General features: G+C 36.7%; 1 protein-coding gene across 8 annotated transcripts in view; it reads right to left on the bottom strand.

Moving 5' to 3' along the window:
* Window positions 1-13,650: 13,650 nt before the first annotated feature.
* LOC117332717 (septin-2B-like) overlaps window positions 13,651-18,383 on the bottom strand; it is an 82,218-nt gene continuing 77,485 nt past the window's right edge. For all 8 annotated transcript variants that reach the window (XM_033891733.1, XM_033891732.1, XM_033891731.1 and 5 more), the window contains 2 exons: window positions 18,143-18,274; window positions 13,651-17,198 (listed from right to left, as the gene is read on the bottom strand). In XM_033891733.1, the coding sequence (XP_033747624.1) occupies window positions 18,158-18,274 (117 nt within the window). In that variant the 3' untranslated portion in view covers window positions 13,651-17,198; window positions 18,143-18,157. The remainder of the gene's footprint in view (window positions 17,199-18,142; window positions 18,275-18,383) is intronic.

Consider the following 18,383-nt stretch of genomic DNA (forward strand, 5'->3'; position numbering starts at 1 on the left):
CCTGTTAAAAAGTAATTCCGATCATATGAAACTGAATTTGAAGAGGAAATTCCAATATGAAATTCAAAATTTGTTCAGACACATATTTTTCCATTCTAAGCATTAATCAGTCAAGTTGACTTCTTCAAAACCACAAAATAAACAGAAATAGAATCCATGAAAAACAGTTTTCCTTCCATTTTGCTGAGGCAACAAGCATCAAAGTGGGAGAGGTTTCCACACTTAATTAACAGTAATTAGTCCTTATGTCTGATAATGTGGCTTAAATGTGATATTTTTTGTGGTTGCTACGAGAGTGTAGCGGTCTGTACAGAACTGTCAGAAAGCCATGTGTATGGTGTTTGTAGGGGAAGGAGAGTAGAGGGTTCACCGGCTGTTTAGGGTTAAACGCTGTGCCTAACCAACCGTGACACATACAAGTCATGTGCATCAGGGGCCACACGTTTTTACTCCTACAGCACATTTTTTTGTTTTTGTTGGTGATTTGGGAGGAGGGGTTCGAGGGGAGGGGTAATTTATCTGGACCCTTTCTGAAACTAAGGGTTGGTGGGAGGTGTTAGCAAAGGGACTAACTTAAGATTTAATTGAGTGGTGGGTGGGGAGGGGGGAGGGGGGAGGGGGGGGGGACAGATTAAGGAGAGCGGGTAGGTGACTTGTTCAATTTGGTGGGAGTGTTTCAAGAGTGGGAAAATAAATTCATTGTTGATAGGGATGTTAGGGAGGGGGCAATAGAGAGGGGGGCATACATGAACAGCAGAGGTTGGAGGGGGGTATACATGAACAGCAGAGGTTGGAGGGGGGTATACATGAACAGCAGAGGTTGGAGGGGGGCATACATGAACAGCAGAGGTTGGAGGGGGTATGCATGAACAGCAGAGGTTGGAGGGGGCATACATGAACAGCAGAGGTTGGAGGGGGGCATACATAGACAGCAGAGGTTGGAGGGGGTATACATGAACAGCAGAGGTTGGAGGGGGTATACATGAACAGCAGAGGTTGGAGGGGGGCATACATAGACAGCAGAGGTTGGAGGGGGTATACATGAACAGCAGAGGTTGGAGGGGGGCATACATAGACAGCAGAGGTTGGAGGGGGTATACATGAACAGCAGAGGTTGGAGGGGGTATACATGAACAGCAGAGGTTGGAGGGGGTGTACATGAACAGCAGAGGTTGGAGGGGGCATACATAGACAGCAGAGGTTGGAGGGGGTATACATGAACAGCAGAGGTTGGAGGGGGTATACATGAACAGCAGAGGTTGGAGGGGGGCATACATGGACAGCAGAGGTTGGAGGGGGTATACATGAACAGCAGAGGTTGGAGGAGGGTATACATGAACAGCAGAGGTTGGAGGGGGGCATACATGAACAGCAGAGGTTGGAGGGGGTATACATGAACAGCAGAGGTTGGAGGGGGTATACATGAACAGCAGAGGTTGGAGGGGGCATACATAGACAGCAGAGGTTGGAGGGGGTATACATGAACAGCAGAGGTTGGAGGGGGTATACATGAACAGCAGAGGTTGGAGGGGGGTATACATGAACAGCAGAGGTTGGAGGGGGTATACATGAACAGCAGAGGTTGGAAGGGGGCATACATGAACAGCAGAGGTTGGAAGGGGATATACATGAACAGCAGAGGTTGTAGGGGGCATACATAGACAGCAGAGGTTGGAAGGGGCATGCATGAACAGCAGAGGTTGGAGGGGGATATACATGAACAGCAGAGGTTGGAGGGGGGCATACATAGACAGCAGAGGTTGGAGGGGGCATGCATGAACAGCAGAGGTTGGAGGGGGGCATACATAGACAGCAGAGGTTGGAGGGGGCATGCATGAACAGCAGAGGTTGGAGGGGGGCATACATGAACAGCAGAGGTTGGTGGGGGCATGCATGAACAGCAGAGGTTGGTGGGAGACTTATAATTGAATTACTCTTTAGCTGGTGGAAGATGTTTACAATTTTAGGAACTGATTGAGTAAATCTCATGAGGCTGAGACAATTGAAGAAGAGTGATGAAAGATGATAAAAACTTTGTCATAGATAGGACAAGGAAAGAAAGTTGGAAATGGAAGTGGGAGAAGAAGGATGCAATTACATGTACTAGGATACTGGAAAAGGATATGATGTTTTTTAGGGAAGGAACAGATTGGAAGGGAAGGGGGAAAGGGAAGTGGGGAGGGAAATGTGGGAGTAGAAGGGGGAGGGGAAGGTGGGGGGAGGGGAGAATGGAAGGGGGAAGAGGGGCAGAGGTATGAGGGGAAGGTTGGGGAGGGTAGTGGGGTAGGGAAAGGGGAGAATGGAAGGGGAGGGGAAGGTGGAGGGGACAGAGGGGAGAGTGGAAGGGGGAGGGGAAGATGTTGGGGAGGGGAAGGTGGAGGGGGCAGAGAGGGGAAGGGAGGGGGAACAATGGTATGGGAGGGGGTTGATAAGGGAGGTAATTAGGTAGTGAGCTAGCTTGGTTTTGTTTTTGACATCAACATGGTAATTAACAAGTACATCTAAATGCAGAGGTCAAGTTTTGGAGGAGGAACTGGTGTTAATGACAATACAATTGACAGCGGCCATTACCAGAGGTTGAGGTAGGCTGTCATACCTTGGAGTGAGGCATATGGAGATCTGTTTGGTAAAAGTTAATGTCAGTATTCAAAAAAACTTATTATATAAAAAAATAAGCGTAAAAATATCAGATACCTAAGGAATTCAATAATAAAAAACATTTACATCCTCTGGTAATTGAGAAGCGATAAGATATTTTTTGTGATTACTTAAAACCTGTGTGTATGGAGATATAGAAACACGAGTCTCTCAATTAACAACCATTGATAAGCCTGGAATGAAATTATCTGTTATATGTATGGTTATCTTTATAAAACTGAAACACAGACTTTCTGTGTCAATAGTTTTGTGTAAAATTTAAAAAACAACCTTTTGACATCAATTTCAACTTACTTTATTAGCACTGCAATTAAACTATCAGAATTGAACAAAACACTAAATTGGTCTTTAATAGGCATTCAAACCTTAACAGTTTATTCAAATTAGATTTTTATTATTGGTCTATCAATTGATAGAATAATGGATTATCAAGCACTATCTTTGTAACTAGTAAGCACGCATTGATTTCTGATTTTCAAAAATGCTACAAAACATATATAAAGCCATTGAACTGGTTGATACGGCATTTATAGCGAATATGAATGACATTGATTTGCATGCAATCATACCATAATATACACCGATATGTAATATTATGTATATCTGAAAACACGTGCTATTCATATCATTTAAACATTCCAGATAAAGAGAGTTCAATGGCTAGATATAACTTCACCTAGCTTCTGTATATTACCAGGACTACAGGAAAACTATAAATACCTAAATCTATGGACAGTGAGCGTACAGACAGAACCCTGGTAATGCTGAATCAAATAATGAATAGTGATGAGGGGGCCCATAGACTCTCAAAGGGAAGTTCTTATGTTTTTTTTTTTTTAATTTTGCATATGGTTAATATCTATTATATAAATGATTTTATGTCTTGTTTGCTTATAACTTGAATTTTGTCTTTTATATTTTTAATATTTCAGTGCTTTGTTTGTTTTTGTTTAACGTCCTATTAACAGCCAGGGTCATTTAAGGACATGCCAGGTTTTGGAGGTGGAGAAAAGCCGGAGTACCCGGAGAAAAACTACCGGCCTACGGTCAGTACCTGGCAACTGGCCCACGTAGGTTTCGAACTCGCAACCCAGAGGTGGAAGGCTAGTGATAAAGTGTTGGGATACCTTAACCACTCAGCCACTGCGGCCCCTGTACAATTGCACCCCCACAATGATTGTCTGAAGAGGGTGACAGAGTCACATGACCATTTCTCTGGTTCTGCTGTATGAACATGAATATGATTCATGAAAATTATCAACTTTCATTTCTTATGATTTCATTTTCACACTGAAGCTCAAAGGCTAAGTCTTATTTATAGAAAATGTCATAGAGATAATGTATTCAGGTTTTAATTAAAGCATCATTTTCAACTTTCTTTGTACAGTCAGGATTTTAAACTATCAATGGACAATGCAAGCTTTTATCGTCAAGATTTTCACTACTTAAAGTCATGATGGTGCAATTTAATTTTATAACAACTGTCAGAAATGAAGAAATATTTCCTTTTTCAGCAAACCAGAAAACTTTAAGGAGATGTCATTCAATTTTAAACGCAATTTTTAGAGTAAAATCAAATTAAATGTATGCTTGTTTTCCTTTTTATTCTTGAAATTTAAAAGGTACTATTTAAATGGTCAATTATAATGACATAAATTGAACAAATCAATAAAATTTCTTTAATTTCTCTTCCATTATATTTTTACACGTGTAGTTTGAGAAATGTAATAAAATAGCGATGTGACTTTAGAAAATAATGTGTTTTTATGAAGTGGAAATCACGCACTCTCACTCCCAAGATAAAAAATTTAAAAACATTTTGTCTTTCAGGAAACAGCTTTAAAATACATATGTACAGGAAACAGCTCTAAAATACATTGTACCTGTCTTTATCAATTAATTCTGATATAAAATCTCTATAAAAGCAGGAGCTCATATATTCTACTGCATCTACACAAATGGGATTTAAATATCCCTATCACCAAGGTATCTGTATCTCGATATCACCAGATTTTAACATGGTAAAGCTGGGATATATTCTATATTATTTATATAGGTCTCTGGTTCAAACATTGAAATTGTTGAATGGGTCCATATTTGTCAAGAAAATTACTGTCAAACATTTTGGAAAGAATGGACATTTACCGTAATAAATGTCACTCGTACAACCAAAACAGTAATTGCATCTTATTTATTTTTGCAGTAATGAAAAGGTATGAAAACTGATATTTTTGTTTTTCACAAAATATCCTTAATTTGTGCAAAACCCTCCTTAAAATAATAATAATGTGCTGCTTAAATAAGGCAGTATCTACAGGCCATTTGAAATATTGGATTTGAAATGCAAGTGTCATATTTCTTCCCAAATACTTTAATTAAATCAAATGCAAAAGCGTACAATTTTTGGCATAATTTCTTCTTGTGAAAAGAAAAGCTCTCAAGGAACAAAGAAAATCAATCAAAAACACATTATGCAAGAACATTTGCTATTTTTAGTCATCCTGTCGTTCAATGGCGACACAACAAATAAAACAACTTCAAAATTTAAATAATTAATTATAAATTATTTGTATGCAATTAGTATACATACCAATTCCTTCTTCAAGCTTTGGCCTTTGACCTACTACACCTCACGTGATTTTTATCTCTTTTGAAGAGAAAGACCGATTTTCTCCACAACAAAGCGGCATTCTTCAAATTCATTACATGTAATATCACGAATTGATAAAAATCAATGAAAACAGGGGCCGGTTACATTTTTGCAATAATCAATAGTTGATGAGGTCACGTACCATGGAAACGCGTGCCGACGACAAAATAATCCAGGTAGATGTTTTGCCGGGAAATCCCACGTGCAGTGACGTTTGGAAATCGATGAGCTACCAACAACAATGACATCACACGCCAGTCAGTTAGTAGACACTGCAGCACACGACAGCGCAGCTGGTCTTGGGGCTCCATTGGGGGAATGAATTTTGATGGTTTAAAAAAAATTGCAAGTGAAAACATTCGTCAGTTACGAGAAACTGACGTTGATTTATCTTAATGAATCAATATTTATCAATTGAAGCAAGGCTTTTCCTTAGTATTTCTCTATACTAGACATAACATTCGAAAAATTGTCAAATATAAATTTTACATGGACGCTGCATTTTTCTCCCTCAAAGAGAAAAAGCAAATGAGCAAGATAATGTTTTGAGACGAAAGTGTTTAGCAGCTCATAAGTCAAATGTCGATTATGACATCGTACATATGTATACTGAGGACATTTTAACCACAGGGATTTGTTACGTTTGATATGATACAATACAATGCAATACAATACAATACAATACAACACAACACAGCACAACACAATACAATACAATACAATACAATACAATACAATACAATACAAATACAATACAATACACTACAATGCAATGCAATACAATACAAATGCAATACAACACAACACAACACCACAACACAACACCAATACAATACAATACAAATACAATACAAATACAATACAATACAATACAATACAATACAATGCAATGCAATTCTTTATTAACGAATTCCGGCCTACATGGGGCAATATAGGAAATACAATATGCTATATGAGATGGGCTGTACATTTATCCATATCTTATCATGTATAACGAACCCCTGTGTTTGAACTCAAAAACTTTTGTCTACATCTTTGCATCGATATAACATTGGCGAGTTCGAGCAAAACCAGCGTAACTTGAAACAGACATCAATGTAACAAACAAGGTTTTTTTATTTGTTTTGTTTTTTTGGTATTTGTTGTTGGTTTTTTTCAAATGCTGTTTGTGTGATTAGAACCCATAAAATAAGTCTGAATTTCGATCACTTATACATATGTAGATTAACTACAAATATTAAGTTAAAACAACGAGAAAAAGAAAGTTATTAAATGCCAATTACGAGACAACATGATCATATACGGTTTATTAGCCCTGAAATTGTGAATGAATCGTTTACAAAAACAGAACAAAAATGATTTAGAAAGACGTTTTCCTCAAGCTAAAAAGTGTATTTCATTATATGAGGGAAATAATACACATTATATATATGGGAAATATAGATTTAATTTTGTAGTATTTTTCTTCATTATTGGCGGTATTGGGTGGGCGGGTGTTGGATTGGGTTGTAAAGTAAATGTAAATCTTAAAACTGCTTTTCGCCGTGTGTGTAAACTTTGATTTAAAAACCCGCATTTTATTGATATTACATTACCTTTGCTAAATCTAGAAGGTTAAAATGTAATGATATCTGAAATATAGTTACAGATTATTGAGCCTAAACGATTAATGGTGTTATTTTTCAGATGATACACCCTGTCGTGAGCCCCTTGACATTCCACACTCTACAAATCGATAAGTCTGCTTTATTCGATTGTGCACCAGAGTTGCATAATGCATGGAAGACGAACATTTGGGGAAAACGCTGACTTAGCGACAAGATTGTCACTGGATATTGTCAATGGGGATTTTTTTCGCAAAATTGTTTGTGCATACAACAGAAGAAAAAATAACCATCTACATGTATATATATGTATACTAAATGTATAAGTTGGTTGAAAAGATTGTGACAAGAACTACAGATAGCAAGCCAATATATGTGGTTTCTCGATCAATTGCTGTACCAGGCAAATATCACAAATCATATGGGGAAAATGAACATGATAGCTCAATGGACGGATAATTGCAAGGATATTAACGGACTGCACATCAGAAAATATGACTGGATATTTCATTAATGTTTTAAAACGCATTTTGTTTCATCTACACTTGTTAGCATTGGCTCCCGATTCGGGTCCCTGTGTCTTTCTGTGGTGACCATGGATCGAGATCTGTTCCTCTGGATAAACACGTCTCTATCACAGGGACTTGAGAATTTGTTACAGTCTACTTGTATTTGGATCTTCACGAGTGTATATAGAACATTTTCAGGCTTTAATAGGGGCTAGATTAAAATTTGGTGAAAATAACAGCCCTCGGTGTTCATTCTACCAACGTCTGAAAATGTGCTATATACATTTGGGAAGGTCCAAATACACGTAGACTGTAACAAATTCTCAGGGCCCTGTGGTCTCTATAGACCACCAAAATGTCTTTGTATTTGAACCTGTGTATAAAAGTCGCTTTACTCGGACCAGTGTAGTGACCTTTATAGACAGGTTCGGCTGCATAGCCGAGAAGAGAAATCTAGTGTTCTGTTCGACTAATTGTACGTATACATATGTAGACAAAAACATTGTCATAGTTTTAGCGAATTCATTTCAAAAGTTACTTTGATCAAATGACCTCTTACAGGAACAATAGAATTCTGCCCACGAACCAATTTGACCAAAACCAGGCCACTATTTGTAACAACCTTTGAGACAACCCATGACGTATGGTTGAAAAAATTCAAAAGGTCCCAGGGGCCTGTGTTATGGCCTACTTAGAGATGCCTATCTGTGGTTACGACAGGGTTACTTTTTCATCAAAAGAAAAATTAAAACCATGCCGTAAACCCATAAGGTATGTTTGAAAAATTCAAAAGGTCTAATGGACCTGTGATATGGCCTACTTAGAGTTGCCCATCTGAGGTGTATGACAGGGTTAACATTTTTATAAAACAAAAAAAAAACTATTAAAACAATGCCGTATGTTGCCAAATTGTCTTGTATTATCAGGAGTATGAATTGTTGAAAACTATGAGCGTAATTATGTTAACAAGATATCGTACAATGAATATGAAACACGAGACAAAAAATGTTCAAATTTTGAGGCACATTTTTATCTATGTCAATATTCTAAGGAAGTGATACACACACACGTCCATATATATAAAAAAAATCGGGAACCGCTATTTTTTTTTTATTTTTTTTTTTTTCGATTTGTTCACTTACTCTTCCTAAATCTGGTCTAAATTTTTCTCACACCACTACTACACATTTCGACAATGCACAATTGGACTGGGATAGGTAAAACAATTAGCAAATACTACTGCCACTTCGGTATGGTAAAGACCACGCTCTAATTGTACGTAATGAGGGAACTGCCTACTGCCCTTCTGCATGTACGATATATCCTATTCCACTTGTCGTCAGACCCTCACATCTTTAATTGGCGATTCTCCTGGGGCAATTATTGGGATCACGGCCAATATCGGGCTTACAGAGCAGAACCTCAAAGGGAAGAATCTTTGACCATTAATAAACTAAATCTATTAAAGTCTATTCACAGCTTATTCTAATTAAAATCTTTGGTCTGAAGTAATACCACAGGGGCATCATACAATGTACGTGATCTAAGGGATAGAACCCTGGGGTTCCTACTTCTTTCTCGGACATAGGAACGTGTCAAGCCCCTGTGAGTATACGTAGCTTTTGTTATTACCATTTGAAAAAATAAATACAAACAAACATGCAAGACTAGAGTATAAAATTCAAATTTCATTCAAGCCAATGATAAATTGCCTCCAGTAAATTCTTAGCTGAAAATAACTACATGTACATAAATTACAACACGAAACATATAAATATACATACATTGTAATTATACTTTAGAGTATCTCTATATTTTTTTCTATAAATGTTAATTGATTAATCATGAATTAAAATCGTCTCGTGCAGGATTTGCTTGAAAGTTTTATGAGTCAATATTTTACATTCTAGACTTCTTTCTGTAAGTTTTTGAGAGAAGGATAAAAACAATGTCATTACCATCTTGTTAAACATCGGATTATCGCGAATATAGTTCTATGTGATGCATAATTTAGGAAAAGAAAATAAGCAAACTTTTTTTCCTCTTCTAATTGCAGATTCAATTGAATATCCTTATTGGAGCCCCGTTTTTTCAATCAAGAATTATTCGGACCAATTAACATCTGTAAGAGTCCGCGTGCACCTCGTCAATCAGACAAAGCGATCAGGTCACGAACTTTGACCTCACTTGAACTTGGCGGAGGGATGCTTTGACCTGACGGAACCATCTGGAGAGATTGCAAAAATGCAGGAACAGACTCAGCAGGCTGTAGATAGTGTTACTGATAACAATAGGTGTGAGGAGGTGGGGGAGGAGGGGGAGAGACAAAAACGTGCAACGACAGAAAAAGACGTAGCAAGAGGGATAGAGAAGAGTTGAAAAAAGATGGAAAATGAGAGATGGAAAAGGAAAAAGATAATTATGAGACAGAGAAAAAGTTTGCAGGAGCAGGGAGGCGAAAAGCAAGTTAGGAGGGAAAGAGAGATGAATAAAGGGGGTCAGGAGGAGGAGGTGAGGAACAAACAGAACAAGATGGAATGGTGGAGGAAGTGTATGGTTCAATATGATAATAAAAGACAATAAAAGACAGAAGGAAGAATAAGTATTGGACGATGAAGTATTATGACAATGAAAAGAATTGTTACCAACTTTCAAATTAATGCAAATCATTTTTTCTCAAGTAGTACTTATAATTACCCAAAGCACTTAACTTTTTGCACATTCTTTTCTGGAACTTTCATATGTTCACATGGAAAATGAACAATTGTACTTTTTAAAGGGGTCATCAAAACAAGTCTATGTCGAATGAGAAACAGGCAAAGTAATGATTTCCTGAGCAGACGGTACTAGACCAAATCACAATGGCCCCAGTGTAGTGTGAAGCTGCTTAGTTGATGTTTCGGAAATAGAGTCTTGTAGTTATAATGAGTTGTGAATCATCCCTCTATTTCCTACTTGATACCACTAGTCTTCAAAAACTTGATAACTATTAATCACTTTTCATTAACAACTTCCACTAACAATACCAACAATACCAAAGATACTTAATGTGTCTAGTCTCTCTTTGTGTCGCCTGCAAAAACCAGACGACAGATATAGGTATCACTATGTCAGCGGCGTCGTCATCCGTAGAGGTGTCCGCGGGATAACTCGAGTTCCCTTGGGCTGATCAAACTCAAACTTCATGCAGATCTTCCTTACCAAAAGTACTTGCTTGCGATTGCTTTCCAGGTCCAAAGGTCAAATGTCAAGGTCTCTTACTAAAAATAGAAAAAATTGTTTCTGTACGATAAATCAAGTTCCATTTGCTATTGAACTCAAACTTCATGCAGATATTCCTTAACAAAAGTGCTTGCTTGCGATTGCTTTTCACGTTCAAAGGTCAATATTTCTTACTAAAAATAGAAAATTTGTTTCTGTGCGATAACTCAAGTTCCCTTGGACTGATCTAACTCAAACTTCATGGAGGTTTTTCTTATCACAAGTGCTTGCTTGGGATTGCTTTTCCGGTCCAGAAGTCAAAGGTCATTGTTACTAAAAAGTATATTTGTTTCCGTGCAATAACTCATGTAATCACTCAACTTTCTGTACAGGCGGCACATCCACTTCCCTGAAATTCTTGTGATCGTTTAATTATTCTGTTATCTGTTTGCACCCCTCTTAACATCTGTCATCATATGACCCTGGATGTTGGTGTCACCCTAAACACCCATCCCCATATGACCCTGGATGTTGGTGTCCCCCTAAATACATGTCCCCATATGACCCTGGATGTTGGTGTCCCCCTAAACACCCATCCCCATATGACCCTGGATGTTGGTGTCACCCTAAACACCCATCCCCATATGATCCTGGATGTTTGTGTCCCCTAAATACATGTCCTCAAACGACCCTGGATGTTAGTGTCCCTCTAAATACATGTCCTCAAACGACCCTGGATGTTGGTGTCCCCCTAAATACATGTCATCATATGACCCTGGATGTTAGTGTCCCCCTAAATACATGTCCCCATATGACCCTGGATGTTTGTGTCCCCTAAATACATGTCCTCAAACGACCCTGGATGTTAGTGTCCCCCTAAATACATGTCCCCATATGATCCTGGATGTTTGTGTCCCCTAAATACATGTCCTCAAACGACCCTGGATGTTAGTGTCCCTCTAAATACATGTCCTCATACGACCCTGGATGTTGGTGTCCTCCTAAATAATGTCCCCATATGACCCTGGATGTTGGTGTCCCCCTAAATAATGTCCCCATATAACCCTGGATGTTGGTGTCCCCCTAAAAACCCATCCCCATATAACCCTGGATGTTGGTGTCCCCTAAAAACCCATCCTCATACGACCCTGGATGTTGGTGTCCCCCTAAATAATGTCCCCATATAACCCTGGATGTTGGTGTCCCCATATAACCCTGGATGTTGGTGTCCCCCTAAATAATGTCCTCATATGACCCTGGATGTTGGTGTCCCCCTAAATATATGTCCTCATATGACCCTGGATGTTGGTGTCCCCCTAAATAATGTCCTCATATGACCCTGGATGTTGGTGTCCCCCTAAATATATGTCCCCATATGACCCTGGATGTTGGTGTCCCCCTAAATAATGTCCTCATACGACCCTGGATGTTGGTGTCCCCCTAAATACATGTCCTCATATGACCCTGGATGTTGGTGTCCCCCTAAATACATGTCCTCATATAACCCTGGATGTTGGTGTCCCCCTAAATACATGTCTCCATATGACCCTGGATGTTGGTGTCCCCCTTAATACATGTCCTCAAACGACCCTGGATGTTAGTGTCCCCCTAAATACATGTCATCATATGACCCTGGATGTTGGTGTCCCCCTGAATACATGTCTCCATATGATCCTGGATGTTGGTGTCCCTCTAAATACATGTCCCCATATGACCCTGGATGTTGGTGTCCCCCTAAATACATGTCCTCATATGACCCTGGATGTTGGTGTCCCCCTAAATACATGTCCCCATATGACCCTGGATGTTGGTCTCCCTCTAAATACATGTCCTCATATGACCCTGGATGTTAGTGTCCCCCTAAATATATGTCCTCATATGACCCTGGATGTTGGTGTCCCCCTAAATATATGTCCTCATATGACCCTGGATGTTGGTGTCCCCCTAAATATATGTCCTCATATGACCCTGGATGTTGGTCTCCCTCTAAATACATGTCCTCATATGACCCTGGATGTTGGTGTCCCCCTAAATATATGTCCTCATATGACCCTGGATGTTGGTGTCCCCCTAAATACATGTCCTCATATAACCCTGGATGTTAGTGTCCTCCTAAATAATGTCCTCATATGACCCTGGATGTTGGTGTCCCCTAAAAACCCATCCCCATATAACCCTGGATGTTGGTGTCCCCCTAAATACATGTCTCCATATAACCCTGGATGTTGGTGTCCCCTAAAAACCCATCCCCATATAACCCTGGATGTTGGTGTCACCCTAAAAACCCATCCCCATATAACCCTGGATGTTGGTGTCCCCTAAAAACCCATCCCCATATAACCCTGGATGTTGGTGTCCCCCTAAAAACCCATCCCCATATAACGCTGAATGTTGGTGTCCACTCAAGACATCCATCATCATATGACCCTGGCTGTTTGTCTCTCTCTACACCCACATCCTCATATGACCCTGGTTGTAGGGTATCCCCCTAGACACCTGTCCCAATATGACCTTGGCTGTTGGTGACCCTCTAGACACATCCTCTTATGACCTTATGACCTTAGGTGTTGGTGTCCCCTTGACACACATCCTCATATGACCCTGGCTGTTGTTTAACATCGTCCATTAAAATCTCTGGGAAGTATTATTTTTCCTTGCATTTTATGTATAGTTATGTTGGAGGCTTATTGATATGTCTGGTTCAGTTGTCACTAACTTGGTTCTTCTTTAGAGAACTGACATTATCTGGCTATGAACTAGATTTGTAGGGTGGGAATTGTCAATAAAGTAGACCACAATTAACCTTTTTGAAACGTTAATTGTCAATAAAGTAGAAAACAATTAACCCTTTTGAAACGTTTTCGCATATTCTTTTGCTACATTTTTCAAGCATCTTTATCTTTCTTTTTTTCATTATTTGTCCTTTTACCAATTTTCATTCAGAATTTGTGTTTATTTGGCTGAGTTCTCTTACCACGTCTGTAATTAAATCATAATTATATTGGTTAAAAACAAAACAAGAAAATAATTAAATTTAGGATTTATTTCTTTATTACAATTTTGCAAATAGCAAAGATGAATATAGCTTATCAAAAGAATAAATTTCCTAATATGGAAATACACATGTACATTTCCTTATATGGTAATACACAATTTACATATTTCCTTATATGGTATTGATACACAACATATGAAAGTCTTCATTCATTATTGAAATGTTGACAACAGATTCGACATAAAATGTTTTAAAATGTTGACCTGATAGAAAAGTTGTTGACGCTGACTTAAGCTCTACATGTCAACACGAGGATTATATCCACTTTAAATTGCAGATGTGAAATAATGACAAAATTTACTACGCTGCCATCATTAAGCTTGCACATTTGCTGAAGATGTCGCCATAGCGATAGCATGGTTATAAATGAAAGGAGCAATTTTGTTGTAGGAATATATTTGCTTCATTTGATTTCACATTAAGATGAAGTTTATTATATATATAAATGTGTATATATTCATATATCAAATGGAAATGCTGACATTTTGCATAAAGTAAAAAAAGGAAATGGAAAGTTGGTTTTAACATGACTTTTCTAGTGTTTGACATTCAATGCGAATAAAACATATTGAAACAGATCATTATTATGAACCAAATTCACAATAAGGCATTATTCACCCACATTAAAAATTCAGCAAAAACATTTTTTCACACAAAATGCTAACGGCAAAAGCTGGTACTTGCATGTGTTAATTTCTCAAATTAAACATGGAATACATGTATTATCTAATCATTTCTTTACAAAAATGAAAGTCCCCTCTATCTTGATACAAACTCAAAATCAGGACTGACTTGAAGCTGAGTGGCCTTTTTTTTATCTCCAGGCAGTCATCTTTAACATTGACAAACCAAAGTGCCAAAGCTTCATGTATACCTAGTGTTGACAGTGGACATACGTAAATATTGACACTTCTGCAATGTATTAAAATATGTTGGAATATCGGAATCTTTCAGGTAAGCGTAGAAAATATTTACAGCTTTAAAAGCAATCCTTTACTTGAGCAAATAGAATTTGTAGTAATAACTATTAACCAAAGGAGATAAAAAGTGAGATATTCAATTTTCATATCTTTTTGCCCAGACAAGTTTGAGAAAAGGTCTGTCTGTTTTTGGATACAACTTTAATACAAGTGTTTTACATTGTGAACATCAGGATTTATAAGATTTCACAAACCAGTTTTACTGAAATTAGCTTGAACAGCTTTTGCAAATCTAATAATTGTTGGTATTCTGCCTCAAGCAAGAGAAATTTCATTTCTACAGCAAAGCATTAAAATAACAAAATAAAATTATTCTACGACTGTCATTGGGGCTGCTGAGAAGCTAGAAACGATACTGTGTTAATGCTATATGTATATATATATATATTTATATGTGTTAGTTTATAAATTTTATACATGCTTATTATGCGTAAATGAAAGATCTTTAAGGTGGCCACGTGTTAAACATCTCATCAAGTCTTGAGACAACTTTAAAATATTTTTATCATGTTTAATTATCAAGATCATAAATGATTTTTCAAAGTGCATTTGAAAATATTTAATTTTTTTTTTTAAATTCAATTTTATATTCTATTCTGAGAAAGTTTTTAATCAAGTGAAATGCAGAGCCATCGATTTTCATAAAAAATTGAACATTGTAAACAAATAAATACAGTTAGTGGAAGAAATGTTCATTTACACATCAAAAATGGCACTTATGTGAGAGTAAAAATGCTTATTTTGGAAAATAATTTCGATATACATTAATTTAATTTTGGTAGGGAAAAATAACATCCATACAAAATCTACAGTTGTTTCATACATAAAACAAAGGACAGAAATCTGGAAGAAATCTTGTACATTTTAAGGACTATTATTAAAAGGAAGAAAATATTTCCAACAAAAAAAAAAAAAAAATATGGTTTATTTATTGCACAAATATTGATTTCTGTATTTTTCTTCTCTCCACAGTGACTTGAAACATTCACAAATCTGGCCCTTATTTCTTAAAGAAAAAATATTTCAATTAAAAAAACAACATTTTATTGCCTGAATCAGGGCCTGACCAGAGGAAGTCTGAACAAGATTTATGTTTGTTTCGACGCTGATCACAAAACAACAACCACACAACAACTAATCTATCTACAAAACACTTCACATCAGGGTTAGAACAACAAACAGTTTCGTTACAAATCCACCAACACTTTTCTGAACCTCTTATCCCATTGGTCAGAATATGTGAAATTTTAACCAATCACAAAGCTTGAATTTCAACATAGAAGATCACAGATTGATGGAAACTGGTTTTTTTTTGGTGAATTTGAAAACCAAGAAAAATAATACTATTAGGGACAATTAGATACTATTGGAAACTATATATTTTGTTACAAGTTATTAATCATTGATAACATCAATATAAATATACTCTATATCAGTTAAATAAATAAAAAAAAATATCTTATTGAATGTTTTGATTTGGTCCATCACAATACTGTAACAGACTGATTCAAATTCTGCTCTCAGACAGGGATTTTCTACAGAATGTTTAGAAAAAACTTCCAAGGCATATTTTTGTCCAATTTTCTTCAAATCTGTCCTAATATGCTTTTCTGAATGCTTTTTTCGTTTGTGTGAAGAATTTAAGTTCAAATTTGAGATACAATTATTGATTATCTTAACAGAAATTCAAAATTTGATTGATGGATGTAACATTCATTTTCATATCAAGGTTACTGTAACAGAACTTAACGTTGGGATATTGTCCGTGATTGTTAAGCATTCAGCAAATGAAAAACAAAAATAAAATTTTTGCCTAGAAACAGCATTTTAAGCACCTAATTCTACATTGCTAGACTGTACAGAACATGTTTTGGCATATTTAATGTATAATGCTAACGACTGGAGCCGTAATACTCAACTGAAGTCACCTGTACAAACATTAAAATGATATAAACACAAGAAATATTAATTTCAGCTCCAGACTAGTCCTTACATGTGAAGAGATTTTCCTTAAATTTTTAAAGAATGGTCCTGTTTGAAAATGCTCAAACAAAATTCACTATTATCTTCTTTTTTTTTAATTTTCATAGTGCATTGGAATTTTGTTTTTTTGTTGTTGTTTTTTTGAGATTTTATATTCTCAAGTGTTTCTGAGATTTTTTTCCCAATTCTCATCAGACCACAATATCATACATAGACATATTCATTTCAACTGTAACAAATTTCACAGAGTTCACCAACTTGCAATTAATTTGGTTGGAATAGTCAGAGTTATCTCCCCTTGACTGAGTGACTGCAACTTTACACATCTAAGACCAGCAGTGGAAAAAGTATGATTGTCTACAAGGCAAGTCCTGGTAAAAATTCTCACAGCTAGCTCAAAATTATTGGTCAAGATACAAATAAACTTGTAGCCCCACAATATACAGTTTTCTGATGAAGTCGGACTATATGCTTCCTTCTGCTGGAGTTATTGCCCCTTGCTTTACATGCACCTACACCGATGTCCGACATTGATGGTCCACGAGTAAAATTTAAACCCTGTAATGAACAACATAATTTGTTAAATGTTATATTGATAACAGTATTTCTAGGTACATAATATTATTTAAACAATTGCAATGATCATTTCTATCAATAAAACTTGCAAAAACAAATATTTGACATTAATTTTTCCGTAATAACCTCAGGATGTTTTCTGGTGGATTACTAGTACATATTTTTGTGTAGATAGGAAGTTACATTCGAGCTGAAAGTTCAGAGAAGAAAGAATTATTAATTTTGTGATTGTCGTTCCAGATATCCACATTTTTGGGCGCTAACACCACTAACGAGTCCCAGAATGATAAAACAGCTGTATGATGCAGTTTTATATTAATAATTCGGTAAATACTGCATTTGTCACTGAATTTTTATTTAAAGGTTACAGTTCATTTTCAATAATTCATTTTTGTGTCCGTTATGTAATACTTTTGATCATTTATCTCCCATAAAATGAGATTATATTCAGAAATATTCATATTTTATAGGGATTCAACAGTGACGAGCTATAATTATATGTGACTATTTTTCTAGTTGTAGACCATTTGATACCAGATACCCTTGTGGTTATAATGTTACAGGAACTGTTAACCGCTGCGTAAGGGGAGATCAAATTCAAATTGTAACAGAAAACAGATACTGTTGAATCGATTCTGATTGGCCTCCAATCAACTGTCAAAACTGCATAGCATTGAAGACATAAACCTGTTTTCTTAAAAGTGGCTATTTTACCAACTAATTCAACAGTTTAAAATGTGTCAGGGATCTAAATAATCTATCCTGAAAACTGAAATACATTTTTCTTTATGAATCCTGAAGAGTGTAAAGAATCATGGAATATTTGTTTGAATTAAATTGTCATGCATATTATCATCAATGTTACAAAGATAACTTCATTCCTTAAACAAATCTCTAAATACCAAGGCTGTTTTATCCTGACATACCTGAGTATGAATGGCCTACACATCATGTGACTTTACCCCACCATTCTGTTGGACTTTCTGCGGAGTTCCGCCGTGTTTCTGAGCGTCCATTTCAGCTTGCATACGAGCCAACATTTCCTGCATCTTGCGTAGCTATGGTAACAGATTTAATGTTATTTTTATTTGGTTTACCTATAATTTATAACATATTAGCATATATGTAAAGAATTGTCAATATGCAAATATATATATGGGGGCCTAT

This window comes from Pecten maximus, chromosome 8 (assembly GCF_902652985.1).
Source record: "Pecten maximus chromosome 8, xPecMax1.1, whole genome shotgun sequence".
Lineage (NCBI taxonomy): Eukaryota > Metazoa > Mollusca > Bivalvia > Pectinida > Pectinidae > Pecten > Pecten maximus.